The sequence below is a fragment of the Cibotium barometz genome, chromosome 27 (genome assembly GCF_041138505.1).
Source record: "Cibotium barometz isolate CiBa-2024 chromosome 27, ASM4113850v1, whole genome shotgun sequence".
NCBI lineage: Eukaryota > Viridiplantae > Streptophyta > Polypodiopsida > Cyatheales > Cibotiaceae > Cibotium > Cibotium barometz.
In genome coordinates this window covers 44,779,512-44,803,869 of record NC_141072.1, presented here as the reverse complement: position 1 = coordinate 44,803,869, position 24,358 = coordinate 44,779,512, and the positions used below count along the sequence as shown (strand labels likewise).

The window sequence follows — 24,358 nt, the reverse complement described above, 5'->3', positions numbered from 1 at the left end:
GCATGACCTGAAAGTCAAGTGGAGCCTTGTAGTCCTGCATAGATAATGGGACCCCCAATACTACGGTATTCCATACCGTTTTGTCATATGCGTTGGCTAGGCCAACAGTATACTCATGATCACTCCGGGTCTCAGTCAACCCCAACTTCTTGACTAACGAGTAGTTCAAGAAGTTGTGGCTAGCTCCATCATCAATAAAAACTGTGACTCTACGGCCACCTATGGTGCCATACATGCGCACCATGTATGACCTACAGTAGGCTGCCACATCGCTGGTGTCACTGAACAAGCGTGATGCTCATCACAATGACACACTGTCACCTCTCTGAACTCTGCGGAACTGAGAGGGAGTCTCTGCACTGTATGCAACTGCCTAGAAGATTTACCATCTTTTTTGGGCTCGTTGCCACTCGTGCTGGCTTTAGGCTTTGGACACTCAGCCTTCGTGTGCCCTACATCATTGCAATTAAAGCAGCGACTTTCCTTTTGCGCTTTAATATATTGCTCTTTCTTTTGGATTTCGGTGTCTCTTTTTTTCCTGGATGGTCGCGGTTTTTTAGACCAATAACCACCCTGTCCTTCCTGGTCCGTCCTATCCCCTTGTTTATCACTGCGGAACCCTTTTCTTTTAAGACCTGACCTCCTCTTTTCACTACCCTCGGCCCTGCTCGAACCACCACGCGCACTACGATGCTTGATGTCATCGAATATCTGCGCGTACTTAATTGCCTCTGCTAAGTCTTTAGGCTGTAAGGGCTCTACGTAATCAAGGTAATCATCTTTGAGGCCTCTCTTAAAGCCTCGCAATGTCTGGAATGCATCGATTCTCTTTAGCTTGAGTACTATCTCCCTATAGTCTGAGATGTACTGAGTTAGGGATTTGTTCTCCATCGAGCACTTGTCCCATAACTCCCAGCGTCTCTCTGCCTCATTAACAGGCAAAATTTCTTTTCGAAACATCGTTTCAAACTCCATCCAAGTGACAGGACGAGTTGTCAAACTCATCCACCGCTTGTACGCTTTGCCGGTTAATGAGAGGCTACCCTCTACGGGCTGTATACGGCTAGGCTGCTGTCGCAGCGAGTGCAAATCTGACCACTTCGCTAGAAACATATTGACCAAGTCCTTGTTTCTCTCCTTCTCCTCCGCCACCAAAACTAGGCGGCTTTAAGTCTTTTAATAACGAGACGAAGGTGTCGCTACAGACGGCCCCGCAGGTGCATCGGCCTGTACTCCTGCAACCACTGGCGAGGCTACGCTCACCTGTGCCGTAGGAGCTCGGCTACCACGAGGAGTCGGAGTACTAGCCGAGGCGGCTGTCAGTGCATCTAGCCGTGTGGAGATGCTCTGTAGCATCGTGACTAAATCAGCCTGGACTTTACCCATATTGTTCAGTTTGGCATTAAGATATTTAAACAGTCCACTAGAGAGCTCCGTCTCTGTCAGGACGTCGGCAGGGTCCAATAGGTCATAATCATCGTCGTCGTACTCCAAGAGGTCCTCCTCGGTCCCCTCGGCGATGTCAGTGTTCATGTCCTCTGGCTCATCGGCCAGAAAGGGGTCATCTGCTAATACGGCCGCTGCGGGCTCGCTGGGTCCTAAGGCGGGGTCAATAGACGAGGAGGGCGCTTGGCGGATCACGCGTGATCGACGAGCGCACTCCGGACCGGACAACGGTCGAGTGTATACAGCCTGACAATTCAGTCGAGGTCAAACCCGCGACCGAGGACAAGAGACCTGAAAAACCTAGAGAAGTAGAAGGCGGTGGGGACACACTACGCCTAGCAGACATCTTTAATTCTTGCAAAAAAACAATGCCAGAACTCGGAAATTACAAAAAAAAATGCTAATAAAATGAGCAGTGGTGGAGAGAGAATAGTCACCCCCCTTTACGGTCACCTGTCGATTTGTGTTGCGCTGCGAGCCTCCAGACAGCGCCGCTTCTCCGGGATGCTCCGATCCGAGAGAAAAAAATGCCTGCAACTCATAACAAAAATAAATTTGCTCGGGAGGCTGTGCCTGAAACAGTCTGATTATCCCTTGCCGGGATTATCCCTCCCCAGCCGAGAGAGAGGATCCGTTTTAATTTACTTTCATTTTTAATTTTATTAAAAATGAACAATTAAAATAAAATAAAATAAATGATTTTTTTATTTTTATTATTTTTCTTTTTTTCTCTGCTCTGGTGGCCGCCTGCTGCACTGGCTTGGCTAGCCGCCGCCTGGCTGGTCGCGCAGGCCGTCGCCTGGCTGGCTTGGCTGCCTGGCTGCGCTGGTTGGCCGCCTAAGGGCTGGCCACCTGGTTGGCCGCCCTTTGCACAACGACGCACGCAACCACTGGCTGGTCTTCACCCACCCCCTCCCATACAAAGTATCAATATGGCGTTTCAGCAACAACGGGTCCTGGGGCTGGTCTTCGCCCCCCCCATACACAATAGACAGATGTTGCTTACACCAGGCGACTTCCTCCCTCTACCAAACGAAAATTTGTTTCGCAGACAAGCTTCAATCGCAAAAAAAAAACGAAATGCTTACCTGCTCTACCGTTTCGCTTTGGTGTGTGCTACCGCGAGAGAGAGAGAGAGAGAGAGAGTTCTTCCCTTCAATTCTGGGCGCCTCCCTCCACACACTCCATTGTGGAGATAAGGATGAGAAGATGAATGGTTGAAAACCATTGAGTGGGCTCCGGTCCCCCGGTCACGCGCAGACCCTGACGACCCAATCGAACCGACGCTCTCATACCAGTGTTAGATACTCGTAACGCCGCTACAGGGGACGGCCTCGGGCTCACCACCCAGCCATAGAGGAAGAATGAGGATTGCCCCTCATCCCCCAGGCTATATAGTGTGTGGCCTGCCGTCCACACTAGCCTGGCCGCCCATGACTTCGCATGGGCGTCCTCTCCCACTGAACCCCGGACATGGCCATCCGGTCTGCTATCGATCACAGGCGTTACAACCTACGTGACATGAAGGATTCATCTTTGGACCTAGAGTCAGAAACACTTGTTAAGGAGTTGATTTATCTTTCTGGTCCTTATATTATTCTTCTTTTTGTAGCTCTCATTGGAGTTTTGTTTCCATTAACCTTGAACAAAAGAGATGTTATACATTTAACTCTCTTCAGGGTACCCACCACGAGCTAGGCCTGTAAGTCTTATCCTTAATGTATTCTCATGAAACTTTAGAGTATGGAGGATGCTAATATCAAAGAAATTTGATAGTTCTCACATTTCCTTTGGTACTGTAGTGGCTTGAAAAGACTTTTTGATGCCCTGGACTTATGTCCTCCAAATACAAATTTACTCAACCTGATTGAACCAGTTGCACTGCAGGTTTGTGGAAGAGCACCAATCTTATTTTATCTTCTGTATTGAGAACTGTTTATCTTTATTGATATTCTCATAATTTATTTACAGACACCACAACAAAAAGTCCCATATTCTTGTGGATGGAGATTACTTATAGCAGCTAAATACATGTTGGACTCCTACTTTGGAGAGAAGCAGCCTGAGTTTGTAAGTCAAAAGATTTACAATCATTAAATTTTTTAACATAAATGCAGTCAGTTTCTGAAAATAATATTTTCTTTATTGCAGATGCAACAAGATAGTTTTGGCTCTGACTATGTCTATAGTTTCAGAGCCAATACAATTTTGAGGTTGCTAGGACTTGCTTCTCCTATTCGTGCATCTCCTCCAATTCTAAACCAGCCAATATCCCCTTCCAATATTGATGTAGAAGTGATTACTGAGCAGAAAGATGATTTGAAATCTTTCAATCTAAATGATAACATTCTTGATGGGTTCCAGAAAAATCAGGAGAGCAGCCTTCCAAAGTGCCTGAGGAGATGAAAATGGAAGATGAGCCTCTCCCACGAAATATGAAGTCTTCGGATGTAACTGAGGAGCAAAAGGAGAAGCCGAGGGAGAGCCATATCGACAAGGAGCCTTTATCTGAGTCCTTGGACCAAAGCCAAGCTCAGCCTGAGCTAGAAACCCAAATATAGGATTATTTGTACATCTGTAGATATACCCTCCTCTGTACATCTGAGAACAACAGTAAATGCAAAGATAAATGCAATTACTTTTTCTCAATGGATCACTTCTTGGTTTGAAAATGTTAAGAATTCTATAATGCTTTTACTGTCTGCTAAAAGTATATATGAATTGTCTATTATACCTGAGTTCAAGATGATTGAACTATCTGAATTGTTCTGCTTGCAATATCTCTGCATTGTATCTTGCTTTCTCTTCTTTGCAGTATCTGAAACAAAATCACAGTTTGAAAATGAGATGTCTACATTTTTTGAATTAAAATTTTGATAAAACAAATTTGCCAATCTTGAATGAGTACTTTAGGAAACTCAGTTTACCTTTTTGTTGTTTAAAATGAATGAAAATCCCATGCAGACACTCCCTTCAGTCTCGTTTATAATGTCATTCCGTAATCGAGAGAGTGTGCAATATCTTCCAAGTGTGATGGATGCTATTAAAATGCCATTCTCGACAACATCTATATCAATAATATCATTTTCTAGATATGAAGAGCTCTCATCTTGTTCCATTGGTACTAGTTGTGTACCTATCATCCTGCTTCGTTTATAGTAAAATGAGAAAATAAAATTCTGGGAGGCAAACATGTACTTGAGATTGATTGTGTCATGGACAACCTCACAATACAGTGTTGGCCATAATTTTAGCCCAACCATCACCCAAAAATTTTGGAATGTCATCACAGCCTTTTGCTTTAAAAGAAAACATAGTCTTACAAACTCTGATTGAATATTCTTGAAAAATATCTATGAAAACATTGACAGGCATAAAAACTATGATTTTGACTATTCTTGTTGCAATATTTGGTTTCAATGAATGCTGCACTTCTGCATATAGTTTGGCTCTATATGCCTCTAATATACTTCCATCGGGAACAGGCCAGTCTATTATATTCCATTCCAAAAAATCTTGCCTTTGCAATATGCCATAAGAATGAGCATGGTCCAATAGCTGGTAGAAGTGATCATAGAAAAAAATACCCGCTTTCGTCAAGTCTCTTACAGATCTACCTTTGTACTGTAGCTCTCCTATCGCGCCATGTACGACATTGAAGAATCCTAAAATGCATTCCACTGGTTGCCACTCCTCGTATGATGAAGGATATAGATCTGAAACATTCAGAAATATCATCTTAGTTATAAAGAGAGAAACAATTGTGCCTTGAAAATAATTTAAGTTATATTATGTGTTTACAATTTGGTCAATGATGTGGAAGATAAGCTGGATATTCTCGCAATTGAAGTTCTCGATGCATATAAACATGCTGCACCAGAATCTCTTTTACACATCTTCTGTCTTCTTTCACTCTAAAACCTTTTACTCTGCCTTTCCAGGATGTCAGGAAAGTACTCGTTGATTGTTGCTTTTTGCTCTTCTTCCTGATCCTCTTGGGTTGCATTAGTACCCAAGCTCCTTTTCCCACTTCAAACATTTTCCAACTAGCATTTGCTGTTACAATATTGGAAACCTCTATGCTTGAAATCTGTGTGATAGGCCTTCGTGGCAAAGATATGTTTCGTACATCAACAGAGTCTTCACCATCTAAACCCACCGAACGTTTTCTAATGCTGCGTCCATTGTTTCTGGGTGCCATCTCAAGCTACCAATCTAACACACCCCTAATAGAAACCAACACAAAAGAAAGATAGTATGATGTTAGATTTCAATTAATCTAACATTCTAAGTAATGCAAATCGACTTAAAAGAAAGAACAAAAAGATATCCACAACAGGTGAAATGTTGAAGAGAGCAAATTACAACAAAGCTATGGCAAGGAGAGATGCTTGTCGAAGATGGAATAGTCCCTCGAAAGTCTGAGAAGAAAGGAAATTGGATTGTCGCGAGCGGAAAGTTTCAAACAGACTCTTACGCTCAAAGATGGACTAAAATCTCATGATAGAGACATGCTGGAGAAGAGAATCAAAAACAAATCTCCCTATTCATCTCGCACGCTTCTGCCACCATAAAGTACTGTTCTATTTTTTATTTTTCACTCTTTTTTTGTGGATTTTCTACGTTACGTTGGCCTTCTCCTGATTGGTTGCGAGACATTTTCTCCAAACCCTAAAATGCCCCAAAATGAGCTCCGAATTCTTCTAATGTTTGCTGTAATTTCTGGACAGCTTGGGTTGGATCCATTGTTGGGGCCATCATTCTACTCCAACACACTTGGAAGATCATTATGATACAAGGCAAAGATGTGGGGACTCATTTGGTTGAGGTTATGCATCAATTGCAGCCCATTTTATAGAGATTTCATGAAGTATTTTCAAGGATCTTCACCGACAACAAGGCTGCCATAATAGTCTCACATGATTGCATTGGAGAAGGAGTTTGCGGGTTTCACTACATTTGGGTTTCTTCTTCCAAATGTACTTGAAGAGCATTTTTGGGGAACCTCTTTACTTCTCAAAGATTCAAATTGCGGCCATACTTGAAGTGTAAATATCTTGTATGATTTTGAGGACAAAATCTTTGGGAAGGGATGGTTTGTCATGAACCTATAGCATACATGTAAATGGGCCCATGGGTAAAACACTATAAATAGGGCCTTGGACACATGGATAAGACCTTTTGTCATTTTACTAATCTTGGACATTCCATTGTACCTTTGGCTCCTACTATGGGAGATGGCCATCTATGGTCTTGACTCATGGCTAGCTTTCAAGCCATCCTCTTGGTGAGAGGTTAACACACTTAGGCCATTGTGTATCTTTCTCTTTACTACATAAACATATGGATTCTCTCTCTTGTTCATCTCTGGCTATGATGCTTGGAAATGCTAATTTCATGTGTAATGGATGCTAGAATTCATCTTTCATGTGTTTGATTTCATCATTAACTCTAGATCCATTCCATCTGCGTATTGGACCTTGTGCCTATTTCTGCATGTCCCTCCCTCATTGGTTTTTCTATGTTTATGGACTTGTCTTCACGCGCCTTTGCTCTGGACGTTTCATGCTTCTAGAGTATTTCTATCGAGAGGCAGGTTATGGATCCTTCTCCATGCCTCATATTCATTGGGTTCTGATCACCGCTTCCCTTAACTTCCTTATTATGTACTCTCTGTCACTTATTCAAACGAACTTGGCCTTGTTTTGATTGTCATGTCTACTACTGCTCTCTCTTGTAGCCCCTAAGAGAAAGCCACTCGATGATATTAGCAATCTAATGAAATTTGATCGACGTCCTTCGTCCTTGCTTTGTCATGAAGGTGATCCATCCACTCCACTATGCCAAGACTTCAACTTCAACGGCAAGACCCAATTACGTCTATTGTTCCAAGGGCTGAAGTCGATCGAGTATGCTGCCATGTTGTGACTCGTCCTGAAGGTCCTTCTAGTGTGCGTAACCTACATGCAGTGAGGCAAAAAAGCATGGTCTTGGGGTGTGTATCTGCTTCTGAAACTTACGTTCACAGACGTGATCCAATTCGTGACGGTTGCTTTCAATAAGAAAAATTAATATTAACATTTCATAAATAGTTGTCCTATACATTAAAAAATATGCACTGCTATGAATATACTAGGAATGCTAAATTGCATGTAAATAAAATGCTCTATTTTTTCAAGATCCTCATTGCATGTAAATAAAATGCTCTGTTTTTTCAGGATCGTTCAAGCATGATAGGAAAGGTAAAGAACCTATGAATGAGAAGAATGCTGACTCGAAACCCTCTGTGCACAAGATACCTCGCTTTTCGCTAGAGAAGAAGACAGCTTTTTGAAGTATCGGTACAATAGTCATCGAAAATGAAGACATTAATCTTTCATGCTGGGAACCACGAGAAGTGTTTGTAAGAATGGAGTGCTTGAAAGGATTGTTTGCACTAGAGAAAGTAGGTACTCTTAATCATTTACATTTTTAGATGCTGGTGATTCTTATGGCTCCGTCTCTCATAACTATTGGGAAAGCCATCAAACGGTATTTGAGCTTGGACTTCTTCAAATCATAGGGTGGTAATGTATAGAGGTCTAAGGCAAATAAAAATGCACACATTTGAGGGTATGGTAGAATATTGCATGGAAGACTTGCACAAGCCACACTTTAAGTTCTTCTCACATAACATCTCCACTGAGGAGATAACCCACATAACATCTCCACTGAGGAGATAACCAGAGGATGTCAATTGTATGCTCTTTATGGACAAGGTGATTTGAAAAATAAATCTTGCTTATCACTAGTTTATATTTTTGAGAGGGCTTATATATTTATGGATAATTATTTTTAACTTGTTCCTTCGCTTTGGTGATGTTTCTTCTTTAACTTGTTTGCCGATTCTGCAAATTCGTGTATTTATGGGCACCCGAACCTTGGGAAAGAATTCCTAAATACAAAAATAATTAGAGTCCTACTACAAGCAGGTGTCTGATTAATCACACCAAACAAAAAAGTGTCAATAAGCCTTGCTATTTCCCAAGCTTCCCCTTAAAATGGGTGGCTACGACAAGGCGAAAGCAAAGGGGTCCCCATGATAATACAAGGCACCATAAATGTTGTTTTGATTAATCAATTCAACTGAATAAAATAAAATAATTAAAGCTTTTTGCTTGAGACAAGCTCATGTATGTTTGTAGGGAAAACGTTGACACGGCTTTATCTTTGGTAAGGCTCCATATATATTTATTGTTGCTTAGTAACTGACCGCCCCTGCATAAGTATCTCTTTTGCGAATAGTAATTGGCTTTTTTAGTATAAAATAAATATCGTCGTTCCGTTATTTCCTGCGCCTGCCTGCGTATACCTGGCACCTCGCCATACACGTGCTATTCGTGAATCGCGCCATCTCAACAAACTCACGTCTCCCCTCCCCCTTTTGATGTAGTATTTTCGGAGTTAATAAATCAAAGCATAATTTGCAAGGTTGGCAACAGATTTTAATAAGAGGGAGCAAGAGGGTTATTGGCGGCGAGGACAATTGGAATGCAGAGGATAGGGGCCTGCTAGGCTGGAAGGCTTAGATGACCTTTGAATAAAGGTCTTGATACGGGCCAGGTTAAATAGTACACAGCACATTCGAGTGAATTAAGGCACCAAGATAACCATTATGCAAGTGATTGTGTGATCAAACACAGTAGATGAGAAATCTTCAAATTTCTCATCTGAGCGCTGTTTTCCACCTTGAATTTTCATCAGCATGGAACTTTAACACACGGAAACAAGGTTTCGTTATCCTTGCTATATCACAAATGCTACTGAAAAGATTTTCGAATTACGAAGAAAAGACTGATCTAGCTAGCTCACCATTTAAGACAACGCCCACGTTACTGGATTTGGGTGACACATTTTCTTCGTCGGCCAGAAATTGACAATATTGAGCCCAATATATGTTGACAAAATAAACAGTCTCTGTTTCAATATTGACGAGAGGTGGTTCTTCCTCTTGCAAATGTTCTGATAATGCATAACCCACCATAAGATTACCCACAATGTGTCCTACTCTTGCTCGTGCTCCAACTGCTAAGCTGGTTTGCCGTGTGCGCCTGCCCTTGCTCCTGCTCCAGTGGCTAAGGCGGTTTGGTGTGCGTACCTCTGGAACTAGAATGCCCATTATTTCCTTTCTTTTCAAAGCTCAAAACCTTTGCATGTGCATTCACATGCATCAAGCAAGAGGTGATATTGGAATGGGGACAGTCTTCCAAGCACACAGTAGGACCAGAAATCACAACCCACTTGTCTTCCAAGCATGCAACAGGAAAGCTGTTTCACATCAGGACATTACCGCCCAATTGTCTTCTCAGCATGCAACAGGAAAGCTGTTTCACATCAGGACATTACCGCCCAATTGTCTTCTCAGCATGCAAGAGGATAGTCATTCCACAGTTCTCAAGAGTCTCCAGCTCTCGAGTTGCAGATTGAGAAACTAATTCTTCCATCACTATCCAATAGCTAGCCCCACCTCACCAATCAGGTCCAGCATTGTTCAGGCCCATAGGCAAGTTCAATCAAGACAACCCAAGATTGAAAATAAAACATTTGGGCAATAGTTCTTGCACAGGTCTGAAATCACAACTCTGCAGATGTTGACCGAGTTTAAGCGATAGATTCCTCTCCGTTTTATGTTGATAATGGTAGTGCCATGCTCGTGGCAAAGGGTATTAGAGGGCCTTAACTCGTTCCCAAAACATTTGAACACTACTTTGCAACACCCCCAATCACCCCACAACTATAGCTTTCATACAATTGATGAGTGTGACAACCAAGAACTTCTTCAACAAGTGAATGAATACACGGCCAAAAATACACTAGCAAAAATGGTGAAAAACTTTTTCAAAAATAATGTTCAAAAACTTCTCCAAATATAAAGAGTCAATTTACTTACTAGTTATAGATTAACAAACACCAAAACTAGTAAGTAGAATATGAGAGAGAGAGAGACAGACAGAGAGAGAAAGAGATAGACAGACAGAGAGAGAGAGAGAGAGAGCATCTTAGTAAGCAGCACAACACTATGTTCCCATCAGCACCCAAGCACGTTAGATTTCTCGTGGATGCATTGTAGCCCTTCACTTGGCCTAACCCTCAACCCTCAAGTACTTTATGACCCTTCCATCAGGGCATGAAACAAAACACTGAAATCACATCTACATCTCTTCATTGTTTTCCAGCCCAGGCTAGAGTTCACCTTAGTTCAACAATATTTTGCAGCGTCTCCACCCAAAAAATGTTGTACGGCAGGCACTCCAGAACATCATGGCAAGAAAGTGTCACGCACACTCTTCTAGCCCTTAATTTCATGTGGCTGCAAGCTATCCCTATCTGCTAGCCCTCCCTTATTTTTGTAGCTCTTGGTGCCCGCTCAGAGAGTTGAGCCACACTTCAAAACTATGTACTGCATACATCAAAACTATGTGAAACAGCAACAAACCAAACAGCTAGTCAAAACTATGCAGAGCATGCAACAAACCTAACAGCCTGAAAGGCATGATGCATCAACTCCAGGGAAATGTGATACGCTTACAAAATGCACATTCAGTCCAGTCAACTAAAGCATCCAGCCTCAACCTTGGGTTACAGCCAACATTTCTCAATGTTTGTACAAGCACCTACAGGCTACATCATGTAGGAATGGTGGCTGGATGAATAACTAAAACATTTCACCTCCACCGAACACGTTACCTCACACAAGACTATCTTTCATGTCAAATCATCCAAGCATGTGAAATCTCATAAACAACTTGTAATCCATTGCTACCAGCATACAAGCACACACGTCAGAGAAGAATATATTAGTGCACACAAACAGGAGTAAAAATATCACTCAAGAAGGGGGGATAAGCATGCTAGTACATATTAAAAAGCTGCCATTTCTCGATGTGGGCTGCATCATTTGTTATCTCCATATTGTAAAGAGAAATTTCACATGGATGATGGCCTACATGCTTGCAAGGTCTTCAGCCTGCCATGCAGGCCGGAGACACTTCACCACCCAGAAGAAAACACAAGTCATGCTATGGAAAGGCTACTGGTTATAGCCCACCTCACAAACTGATGCACCCCCACCTCACTAACAGGCTATTAACACACGCACGCACGCACAGCCCAAAAAAAGAAAAGAAAGGAAGCTCCTTCTTTTGGTTATAAAGCAATGTGCATGTGAGAATAAAACTTCATCTAATTAAAATTTGTATTAACACAAACTCGTATCCCAACCCCAACCATTCAAACCACAACATGTATGGATGCCAAGACACTATAAAGCCATGAAAAGTAAAGCCAGCAAAGGTACTAAGAAATAAATTTCATACAAAAGCACGAGGTCTTTTGTGCAGAAAAGCTCATCATGCACATTGTTTTTTTTTTGCTTAATGCATCGTTGCTAGCTTAAGAGTTATACACCCTATGAGAAGCCAGACCCCTAACCTGCATGTTGAAGAAAGAATCAGAAACTCTCTCTCTCTCTCTCTCTCTCTCTCTCTCTCTCTCTCTCTCAGTGCTCACACACACACACACATCAAATAAAGCTTAAGACTGGTGCAGATCAAGTGTTCTACCTTGAGTCCAGCAAGATGGACACAACAAGCTTGGCAGACATGTGGCTCAGTCATCGTCTTCTTCCTCCTCCTGCAAAAGAAATATGCCAAATTACTCTGATGAGACAAGATATAACACTTTTTATTGCAGCTAGAGAGAATAACAAGACTCTGGCAAGATGTAAAAAACACAAGTGATCTCTTGTTCTACAGCAAGAGAGGATAGCGAACTCCAGCAAGACATCAAAAAACGACAGCTCCATGGTTTTATTCATACTTCACTTCCTTCCTCCTCATCATTTGCATCAGATTTGGACTTGTCAGACTCATCCCCTCCCACATCGTCTGAAGCCTTGTCCTGAACAGTAAGTTCAACAGAAAGGATGATTGGGTTACACAATTAAAGTTTCGAGTTTAAATGAATGAATTCAACAAACTATAAGTTGGAACTTCAAGCATATAATTTGAGAACCTGTACCTGTTTTGCAGTGTAAGCCTTCATGGTCTTCTCATATTCCACCTTTCTCGTGTTGGCCTTGGCAACATAAGGAGCTTTGTCCTGCATACACAGAGCAAAAAACCAACTTAGCTATATTCCTTGTCCAGGGATGTAAGCCCTCTTGCTGCGAGTATGTTGTGGTAGATCATGCGTAGAATTATAACAATACCGCCGCACTCATCGATTTCCATTTATCCCCCCCTGCTTTCCCAACCTGATACCAAAACACATAGTCAATAGACAGTTAAGAAACGGATGACATAATGTGCACAATATCAGGCACGCTGGATGACATAAGGGGGACAAAACATTGAGTCAGTAGATAGTCAGGTGTGTACGTAGAAGCAGTATGTGCATGCTAGCGCCATTATCATGATGCTATCAATAAACAGTTAAGAAGTGGACGTAAGGCATGCCTGGTTGCCTAACAGAGACAAAATGCAGAGCCTGAATAGACAAATTGAATTGAAATTAAGAATAACATTAAGAGGTGAAGCATAAACACTAATAGGTGATTAAATATAAACATGAATCGGCCACCTTGATTGTGTCATGTGCATAAATTCAAATGACATTAGGCGTGCTAGAGATCGCAAAGGGGACCACACACAGTCATTGAGACAAATTGATGTGTGCTTAAGTAGAAAAATGCATGGACCATTTTGCTGACATAATGTCGATCGACAAGTTGTGTGGGTATTTACTTCCCAACTTGACTAGAGGTGATTAGCACATGAGGTGAAGAAAATGCATGATTAAATACACAACAGGCCATGTATGTAGTGATTTTTAGCAGAAACTTCATAATCCATGTAGGCAGGAGAGTAGCTTACGGCAGAGACAGCCTTGTTGTTGGGGTTGCTAGCCTTGAAGGTCTTTCGAAACTCCTCTCTGTACATAACAACAGAAAATGTTCCATCTCAAAATGCAATCTTTGACAGAAAATTGTTGCAGCATAAAACGAAAATTCATGTAGGCATATCCATGAAAGGTTTAGAAAATGGCTTACAAGAACACGAAGAAGGCAGTAGGAGGCCTCTTTGGCTTGTTCGGGTCTTTCTTTGCTTTGCGGTCCTTACTAACCTGCTTCTTTTTAGCCTTTTCATCCTTGTTTGCCACCTGCTTCCTTTTCTTCAAGTTCCTGCAGAGAAGGAAGACAGTTCCGTCATGCAGATCCATCAGCCCAACCATTCCAGCATACAAATCAGTCAACTCAAACCATTCCAGCATGCCAGCCCGCATGCCAATCTACAGATTAACCATCCAGCACGCTAAAATTTCCACACGCCAAATCCTTCACATGCTACATGACAATTCCTCAATCCAAACCATTCCAGCATGCCAAATAAATCGCTTCGGCAAGCGAGTGCATGAGTTCAAACCAATCTAGCATGCTACTCCAGAGATGTCAAATCCCTCAGTTCAGCAATTTTCGCATGTAATTCCATGATTCTCACAGCTACGGCAGGACAATTTCAGAGTTCTGGCGTGCGGCTCCGTCAGTTCAACGTCACGGCACGCAGTTCCGTAAATTCGGCCGTATACAATTCTAGTTGAGCTCAGACAGAAAGTAAAAGGGAAGGTGAGAGAGAGAGAGAGAGAGAGAGAGAGAGAACAGAAACCATACGTTTCCTCTGTCTGCTTGGAGAGACCCGTTTTCGCCTTAGCCCCCTTCATCTGACCTCCTGTGACCCCAACAAAAAAAACATACAAAAAAACAGATGAGTTAGCGAGAGTCAAAAGAGAGGAGTCCCTACAGAAAAAAGACACAGAGAGATAGCAAGGAACGAAAAGGTAAATCTGAGACAGAAAGCCCATGGGGAAAAATGAAGGAAGGAAGGTCCCAGAGCGATGGGAGAAGGGGGGAAAGCGTGGGCGAAGAAGCCCTGAGAGCTTGCAGGTGAGAGCTAAGCTCGGAAAGGAAAAGAGAAGGACGAAGGAGGTAGCGATGGTGGAACAGGGAAACGCAGAGAAAGGAGGAGGGGGGAGAATTAGGGCAAAAAAAAAACACAGAGATGGAGGTGGAGATGGAGATGGAGATGGAGATGCTGTGCGGCGAGCTCGATTTGAAAGTTTTAAAAGTTGGGCGCTTTGTTATATATAAAAATATATGAATGAAGGAACAAGAGACTCACAACAACGAAGAAGAGAAGAGCTCCTTGTTTGTTTGGAAACAACACACCACAAAGAGAAGAGCTGCGATGAAGAGCCAAAGAAGAGAACAAGGGTTTCCAAGGAATACCGCACACATGCACTTCCACCGGCCCAGCCGGTTCCCCCCGGTCTCTCACTTCCCTTTACATTATTATTTGTACATAAAAATCCAATGCTTTAGGGCCCTTTCATTTGCAACCTTTCCTTAGCTTTGTAGTAAGGGGGATCCACACATGGGCCACAAACAAAGAAGGTGGAGGACACTAACAACCAAGGTGGAGGACACTCTCTTTCGCCTCCACCTTCAACGAACACCACGCAAACATGGCAATAAGAGGGGATTCACACATGGGGGACAAGCAAGGTGGGAGACACCCTCTCTCTCGCCACCTTCAACATCTTAGCTTTGAAGTATGGCAATAAGAGGGGCATCGGACACAAACAAGGTGGCAGACATCCTTTGCCGCCACCACCTCAACGTCTTAGCTTTGAAGTATGGGAATGAGAGGGGATTCGTGCACAGAGAGAGAGAGAGAGAGAGATCACAAAAAGGAGGGGAACAGTTAATCCAAAAAGAAGGGGAGGGCGGTTTGATTTTTGAGGGAGAGAGAGAGAGAGAGAGAGATCTAGCAGAGCACACCAAGTACATCCATACCCATGTTTTGAGACACACATATATCAATCATCAAATGGTGCTCTAGGAAGATCATAACCATGGCGGTTTTGGCTAGCGAACGAGAGGGACAGGCATCGACATTATACTAGTAGACTAGCAAGATGGAAAGCCATCAACACTCCTCTGGTGCTGACAAGCAGTGGCACAACATTAGCGGATGATCGCACACTAGCAAGGATCCAGATCTGAAGTAGTAGAACGAGCAAGTTATAGTGATGATGATGAATTCCAAAATGGCAACCATAAGTGGCAAGGACTCTACAACAACACTTAATGGTAGCTAATAGTGCACCAATGGTGTTTGTCATGAAAGGCGATGGTCATGAGACACGGCTATTGGTGCTACCAAGAAGGTGATTAGCCACGCCTCCCCATGGCTTTGCAAAGGTAGCTTGCTAATCTACTAAGGTGGCTGTTAACCCTTGTTAGAGACCTCTATGGCATCAATGCCAGTCACCACATAATTTTCATATTTTCACCTTCTTTAGGCCACCACAGGCACCAAAATGGCCGGAATTCACTTAAAGGCCATGTATTGTTTATTGTGCATGTGTGCTCGCCACTTGTCTATGAAAGGCACACCCATGGGATCAAGGAGTTTAGGTTACTACCTTTGGATAAGTGTTTACACTAGCCTAGGTGGGCTAGAGAGCCCGAGAACCTTATTTTTAAGTTTGTGTGCCCAAATAGTGTGAATCCTAGAAACGAAGGAGATAAGGCAAAAGGAAAGCCAACCTCTCATGGTCTTGTATTCTCTTATGCCAATTCAATAAAGTGCTCTTCTTCTCTACTCTCTTATGCTATTGGTTTCTTGCTTTCCTCTTGCTTGTTTGAGCTCTTATGTATGCTTGCTTGCTTGCATGTCGAGCTCTGGAGTGCTTCTTCTATGATGCTATCTACGAGGATCAACGAGCTGCGAGTGTTCACGAGGTGAGTGACAGACCCCGACTATGCTTTGTGTGTTCTATGGCATATTGGTTTCTCGATTGAGCTTCCATGTGCTCCCGAGGGCAGTGAGGCAAAGCCCCACAACAAGAGTAGCTCTCTACGCCCTTTCCCATGGCATAGGAGTTACCACAAATGGTGTTGCCTGTTGTGCCGAGGAATAGCTGCACCGCATAGCCACATTGCATTTAAAGAATGCTTGTGAATGGTTTCATTCTATCATATTTTTGGTTTTTTCAAGAAAGGTGTAGATAAGACCTTTGATTTTGCTGCATTTGTTTTCTGTTGCATTTTATTGTTATCTTAAGAAATTTGTGTTTAGTTTTTCTTGTTGCCCTAAAATTGTGTGTCTTTTAATTTTTGCAATTCTTATCTTGGTCAATTTCTTCATTTTCTTTTTTTTGTTCATTTTTTTTATTTTTGCACATAAAAAATAGTAATTTAGGCTTGAAATGGAATGAATTTGGTTAAGTAGACCTGGAAATTGGTTTCCAGGCATGGGGTTTATCCCAATTTTGACTTCTTACACAGAGAATTTGGGATAAAAACAAGGATTTGGATAGGGCTTGCGAATCGGATTAATTTTTGTGTTTTGCACATTTTTCATTTAATGTGTGCAGACTTTTAGGTCCAAAGTCAAAGAGGGATTCTAGGAAAAATTTGAATATCCTGACACCGCCCCTTTTCAGGTAATGAAGCATGGGATTCCATGTTGATATCCCTAACCAAGCAGCTCCTACTGCGCCTATTGACACTATACCTAGTGACCCACCTCCTGCACAAGTGCTTATTCTTAAAACAATAAAACATTGGAAGAAGTGTAGGCAATAGAGGCACTAATTCAGGCTACAAGAGCAAAAGACAAAGAGACTTTGCGGTTGGCACAACAACGATTAGTAGCTCAATCTGCCCAAACCAGTCCCAAGCTAGAACTATGCAAGTAATACCTGACACATCAGCCAAGACACGAGTGGTGACATTGCACATGCATCCAAGAGGGAACTAGGCGTCCAAATCCTAGACCAACATTCATGGAAGACTCGGAGTATGACATAGTGTTAGTTGGGAAGAGATTGTCCAATCAATCTCTAGACCCACAACTAAGGAGGAACATTTACGGGGCATCTATGAATGCATATATAGGATCATTGAACATAAGAGGATCCAGCTACTGGGCATAGCACCACAACTGTCAAACCCATAGCTAAATGTAATACTTTAGCGGCGGAGATGAACTTCACAGATTTCATGAAAGCACTCCAAGAGGAAACGAAAGCTAACAAAGATCCTCAGAATGTACACATGTATCCATGAAGGGAGCTTTAATGGTGTTCAATCTGCCAACAAAGGGTATACAATAAATGAATGTCCAATCTTACGAGCACTGTACAATGGAAATTACACTTTTTGTGGACGTTATGGTCATGAAGCTTCACAAATGCCGAATAGTCCTACAAGTTCTCACTAATGCTTCTAGACTCCAATTGACTTTACCAGCACCCCCACAACCACAAGACATGGTGTGTGGCTACCACATCTCAAACCACTATCATTCACGAGCATCCGACACACAACCTATCTCTAGGGGAATTTACAATGCACCAAATGTGTTGTTAGCCCCACTAGTTTTAGGACCCCAACCCCCACCTCGAAAGGATTACAGTGCTTAATCAAATAGGTTTTAAGGGACCTGCTGATTATCTAAAGCATAAGGTTGTCGCATCTCATGTCATTGAGAGGAGTTCACATACCTTTACCCTGACTACTATGTAGTTGATGCTAGAGGAGGAGCCAAATTAGTGTACCAGCTAGCTATGGTAGGAAGAGGCTGAGACATCAATGCTACCACTAAGAGAATGCCTCTTCAATGCTATCACTGTCAAGGACCACACAAAATCGTTGAATGTCCTAATAAACACACAATAGTCCCTCGAGCTGCATCTTCTAGCATGCCGCCCATCGCAACCTGCAATCGTTATAGCATAGATCATTGGATCAAGGATTGTCTAATGAGATCAGTCATTGCAAATCAGTAAAATGGTCCCACCATCATGCCCCTCAACATGATTGGGGATCAAGGATTGTCTAATGAGATCAGTCATTGCAAATCAGTAAAATGGTCCCACCATCATGCCCCTCAACATGATTGGGGTGAGAAACAAAACTCAAAAAACAATCTTAGGGAACCCTTACTCGTCCATAAATGCAATAACAAGACTCATGGCTCAAAACACATCGATTGTAGGAAAGAACACACAAACCCAAGCTACCTCGGTAGAGCAGAATCCAAAAAGAAGAAAGAAAACTTTAAAAGAGAGTAAACTTGTTGAGAAAATAGAACGGGTGAACTTGGGAGCATCCGATGAACCAATCTACATGAATGAGATTGATGAGGATTCTGATTCAATCACAATATGCTGTGATTGACTCTGAGCAAACCAAAAAAACACTAGCAAAACCAAAGGAGACAAAAATAAAAAGATAAGACGCAAACAGTAAAAAAAAATAAAACAAACTCAAACTTGGTTTAGAGCCTGATCATGTACAAGAATTGTAACAACTACATGAGTTCAAGGATATGGTTATAAAGACTTAGGATAATTTAGAACCGAAACCAAAACTAGTGCGAGTCTCAGTTCTGATCCTGACAATCTGAAACCCATAAATCTTTAGACATTCCTAGTGTCATCCTAGAAGTTGAAAACTCACCTGTCCCAATCATGGATCCCGAACTTTTTAGGAGAATGTTTAATTATGAGACCCCTAACCCAGTTGAAGAGGTGGAGATTCCAACCTCACCAATGCCCTCAATTGGCAGAGAGGTGATAGGTACTCTGTTGAACATTCCCAAATTGATGGAATTCATGGCTTCAAAAATAGAAACCACAATCACTGCAAATTTATGTGGAGACCTATAACTTTTTGCTGCATTGAAATCTCTCCTCGATGGGAACTTCACATTGGATTACCAGCAGACATGCATAAGCCACGTCCTTTATATGGGAGTGTGCCAGCACCTCAAGTGGATGATGACTAGACTAAATTTGTAGTCAAAATTCCATTGAACAAATTGGGGCAATACTTTGAGAGTGATGAAACTAATGCAACCCTTTCTGTCCACTAACTCAAGTGGATCATGACTAGACTAAATCTGTAGATAGTCAAAATTCCATTGAACAAATTAGGGCAATACTTTGAGAGTGATAAAACTAATGCAACCCTTTCTGTCACTACCAAAGGAATAATAGTAATGGGAGTCCTATATATCATGGTGCATGAGTGAGTCTAATCACTAGGAAGTGTTGGGAAAAGATGGGTAGACCTTAGCTCGAAGTCTCTGACATTGTTGTAAAGATGGCCGATGGAACAATTACCAAGCATATTGGGATGCTATAAGATCTTAGGATCAAAGTGTTGAAACATCAACGAGTGAGGCATACCTTCATTGTGATGGATTTTTCCAAATAACCCGACTCCTATGAGATCATCTTAAGATGACCTTTTATGTGTGAAGCTAAGATGGTCCATGATTGGGCGAGGAGCCATGCCTACTTGTAGTTTGATGACTCAATTCTTAGAGTAGATCTTGTGACTGGCCATGTACATCCTATGGGTAGTGGTGGAATTTTTGGAAATCAATCTAATACCATAACCATTCTGTTCCATTGTAATACTGCTTCACTTGTAAAAAGGATACTAACAGAAGCCTAGAGAAGGATTCAATCTACAAGCCATAGGCCATAGACAAGGGATATGATTTGAATTGGATTCAAATGATGGCCATAGACAAGGGATATGATTTGAATTGGATGCAAATGATGGCCACATTAGACACCTGAGGTAAGCCATGAAAAACATGGGTGACTCTTACAGGCAAGGAACTTCCTAACGTTGTACCATTGTGAATGATGAGTGCCATACACCCAAACACTTATAAAATTAGGGCGTGTAGTGATAGACCTCTGATGAAGAGTGTGAAACCGAGACCAAAATGAGACCACAATAAACATTGGAGATTGAAACTACCACAAATGGCACAACTTGAAACTGAAATAGAACCAAAAGACGAAGCTTCACTAATGAAGCAAGGAGATCACTAAGCCGAATTAACCCTGCTAAGCAATAGAGAAGTAGACGGAGGTCCCAGTTGTAGTAGCCCTGATCGGCCATCAGTCGGACCATCACTTGTTGAAGGTCGAAGAGGAAGTTTGTGCCATTGAGCCGAGAGCCAATCAGAGGTGAGTCTAAAAACCGGATCCAGTCCTGCTATGGTGGAGTTTGAGGTCCAATTCGGTCCGATTCTGAGCCAGCGCCATCCCACAGAGCGGTTGGGAATCCTAAATTGGAGCACCCATCAGTCTGAGTGTCTACCTTCGGAGTTCTGGAGCGAACAAGTCCGACATCTCCACATCTGGTCAATGGGTCCGAGTTGGAGGTCTCATCCAAAGATCCTGTTCCGAAGGCTAATCTGATCTGAGCCAATCCAAAGTTGAAGTTGATCCGCAATTTGATTGGATGGAGTTCGAAGTTTTGACTGAGTCCGACCCCTGCCGTTGTGTTTCCCCAGTCCAAAGCTTCAACTTCTGTGTTGTCTGAACATCAAGATCTGGGTAGAGCGGTAGTATGAAGAAAGTGCACACAAGATTTTCGAGAATGATGTAGGGCATCTGGAATCCAACATTCAAAGCAGACTGTGAAAGGATGCTACTGACATCATCTGAGCCAGGTGCTTGGCACACGTAGGGTTGCTCCATTTGCTACATTGCAGATTCAGAGGTAATGCAATTACCTGCTATCTGGCAGAAGCCGTTCACAAATGGATATTGCAGAGGTGGTTGCAATTGCAGTTCGAGTCCAAAGTTTTTTCAACATGCTATAGCATTAGTGTGATGGGGGCCGGAGAGAATGCAAGCATTGTGGCAGCAAGGTGCATTGATCTAGTCAATGTGTGACTTGCAGGCATTGTGGCCATAATGACCATGGGGAAAAAGATTACATTCTTCATGTGTGGGGCAAGTGTGGAGTCCAAGCTCATAGTTCTTATGTGTGCCCAAATGCGTTTTTGGAGCAGTTTGATGATGTGCACATTGACTGTTTGCAGAAGAGTAGGAAGGAGCTGAGACAGTATGTCAAACATGTCGAGCAAGTAGAGAGGTGGCATCTTGAGTATCCACGGGGCAAACAGTTGTTGCAAGATATTCAATGGGTATCATATGCAGCCTGGCAGCTTCTGTCCGATGTGAAGCATGAGATTACAAGGTTGGACGATGAGGGCAGTAACTCCGAAAGTGAGTCCGAGAAATCTATCTCCTCTGAGAGTGCCTATGAGGGAGATGTTCCTGATTTGCATACTGCCTATTTTTTGCCATAATGATGGAGTAGACATGGCTGTGATTGGGCTTGCTAGGGAGGGGATGATAGGCAGAGTATGCTAGGGGAGTTCCTTAGATGTATTTGACCCTGTGCCAGATGTTTATGATGTTTTGGCAGTTAGTTATGCCTGTTTTGCTGCTACACAAAGTGCGTTTAATGGTGTTTCAGCTGTACATGATCAGTATGATAATGCTCACCACCAAGAGCACCAGCTTGGTTATGTCTTGCATATTAATGATGGTTGATAGATCTTGGTTGAGTTTCCATGCAGCCTGTGGGAGAGATGACGTTGGATGGACAACCCTCGAGTGTTCAGCATGAAGACCAGGTGTATAATGACATCCAAGATGTGGCCTGCTGTGTGATGAAGAGAATCCATGGGGAGTATCCAACCTATGTGCAGTTCATGGGATGATCCGGAGGAGCAAGCTCTTTCTACGTATGCACGAGATGTCTGTGCAAAAGGTTCAACTCTCTTTTCACAATGTATGCTGAAGACTTGACACTGATAGCAGTCCACATCGAGATGCCCCAACTGCAACTAGCTGTGGCACATGTTCATGTTGAGGTTAATGCTGATGTTGATGCTATGGAGGTCATGTATTCACATGGACCAATATGGGACCTAGATTCCGATGATGAGAAGGAGGAATCTGCCCTTGATTGGCATAATGAAACCCTTGAGGAGGTAGATTTGGTGAATGCATGCAAGACAGAGAAGGACCAAGATGTCCAGCTTGTGTACTCCCTTGAAACATCAAGTGTGGTTTGTGGGCAGCATGCCTGTATTGAGGTTGCGAAAATTTTTGATTTTGCTATTCACGAGGATTCTCTTTTTACACCGGATGTTATGGCTGCCTTGGAGCAGCATGATAAGGTAGATTTGCTTGTATGGGATCTTAAACTTGTTGAGGAGCGGCAAGCTCTTTTCTGAGATTGAAGATGATGCTGCTCTAGATGAGCAGAGGTGGGTGGACAGCCCCATGATCCCAAAGACGCAGCTCGAGGAGTATCTTGTTTTCTTGATGGATGCTCAAATGAAGGAGCAAGATACTTACATTGTGGATGCTCGCATGAATGAGCAAGATGTTTGCTTTGAGGATGCTCGGATAGATGACCAAGAAGGGTTGTAGCATGCACCCATGGACGAGGTAGAGGGTGAGGCAGTGGAGGAGCTATGTGGTCAAGAGAGTCCACGAATGCCTTCACATATTGAGACCCCTCAGATAGATATGCAAGAGAGCATGGAGGATGATCTCTACGATGCTCAGATGCATGAGGACAAGGGTGAGGTTGTGGAGGAGCAGAGTGGTTGCGAGGGCCCAGAGAAGCCCTCACATGCCAAGACCCCTTGGATGAATGAGCAGGTGGATTGCCAGTATGCAGTTTATGCTCGGATGTTGAGCAGGGGAGCTACGGATGATCTAGATGGTGAGGGTTGAGGGAGCATGAAGGCCAGAAGAGCCAGGTGATGCCCTTGGGTGCCTCTAGCCCTACCTCGGATTTCCCTCATGGGGTGGACAATCAGGATGATTTGGTTCCAAGTGGTGAGAAAGTTCTCGTCAAATTTTTAGAGAAGCAAGCTTTGGATGGAGTAATTGAGTGGCTGTCAATAGTGATAGCTTTGTAGAGGTGGATGCAACTTGGTTTGACACCTGGTTGGAAGGGCACATTACTCATGAAGGCGTGAAACCAAAGGTGCTCAGTTATACAGATTATGCTTATATATGGTACATTAGCACATGTAGCAGATGCTGGAGCTTTCGATATATCTTTTTAATGGGTAGTGTTACACCTATGATGTGTATACTCCATGCCAGTGGACTGTGGACATACGTATGGAGACATGGTTTTATGTTTTCATTTTATTTGATCGTGTGGGGATAGCATTATATTTGATAGGTTCTTGGCCTTGCCACGTTGCCATGAAATGGTTGCACTGTACTTACACTATGATATATGCTATGTGCACAACACTAGCATGATCCTATGCTTGTCCACTGGGTGTGCCAAGTGTTAGCCCGTGTGTGCATGCAATCCATGTGAACTCACCCTTAACCGCCATAACCCTTTATCTACCCTATGCCTTTTTGTATTCCTCATACCCCTTCATATCACATGACTGAATCTCAATTCTGAGAGGAGAAAGCTTTAATAGAAATCTCTCTTTCTTTCAGTTTTTTTGCAAATTATTTCCTATTAGGGCTCTAGCCCTATCATAGCTAAATGGTTGTTGGTTTTGGAACAACTCGGGGAGGAAAGACTTGCCATGTAAAATATGCTAATTGAGAAAGACAATAGAAAATGGTGGTTCGACCAAAACCTTAAAGATAAAGAGATCAAGGTAGGAGATCTTATAATTATGTATGGGGTTCATAATGAGAAGAAAAATCTTAAGTACATGGGAAAATAACCATTTAAAGTTTGTGAAGTTACACCTTATAAGTTTGTGAAGTTACACCATAAGGTAGCATTGAGACTCTTAATGGACTTGAAACTGTTGTGAAGTTTATGAAGTTACACCACAAGGTACTATATGCATTGAGACTCTTGATGGAGTTGAAACTATTTGTTTCCTTAATGGTAGTAAATTTAAGAAATACTATGGTCCTTTCACGGAAGATGCCTTGCATGCTTCTCATGACAAACTAGCTACTGCCAATGAACATGCTACACCAAAAAAGA

At 42.6% G+C, this 24,358-nt stretch overlaps 1 protein-coding gene across 1 annotated transcript; it reads right to left on the bottom strand.

Annotated features, from left to right (window-relative positions):
• Nucleotides 1-11,759: 11,759 nt before the first annotated feature.
• Nucleotides 11,760-14,741, bottom strand: LOC147623432 (high mobility group B protein 3-like). Its single transcript, XM_086821578.1, has 9 exons — nt 14,661-14,741; nt 14,153-14,210; nt 13,535-13,666; nt 13,359-13,416; nt 12,695-12,739; nt 12,505-12,585; nt 12,304-12,384; nt 12,048-12,117; nt 11,760-11,916 (listed from the first exon to the last, which is right to left on the bottom strand). Exons 2-8 carry the CDS (start codon nt 14,200-14,202, stop codon nt 12,094-12,096), a joined length of 471 nt encoding a protein of 156 aa, XP_086677704.1. The 5' UTR covers nt 14,203-14,210; nt 14,661-14,741; the 3' UTR covers nt 11,760-11,916; nt 12,048-12,093.
• Nucleotides 14,742-24,358: the final 9,617 nt, after the last annotated feature.

Excerpts from the sequence above, each read along its gene's own strand:
- LOC147623432 (XM_086821578.1), bottom strand. The coding sequence starts at position 14,202 with ATGAAGGGGGCTAAGGCGAAAACGGGTCTCTCCAAGCAGACAGAGGAA. Across the intron at positions 13,417-13,534 it reads ACTGCCTTCTTCGTGTTCTT|AGAGGAGTTTCGAAAGACCT; the intron begins GTAAGCCATTTT and ends TGTTATGTACAG. Across the intron at positions 12,385-12,504 it reads AGGCTTACACTGCAAAACAG|GACAAGGCTTCAGACGATGT; the intron begins GTACAGGTTCTC and ends CTTACTGTTCAG.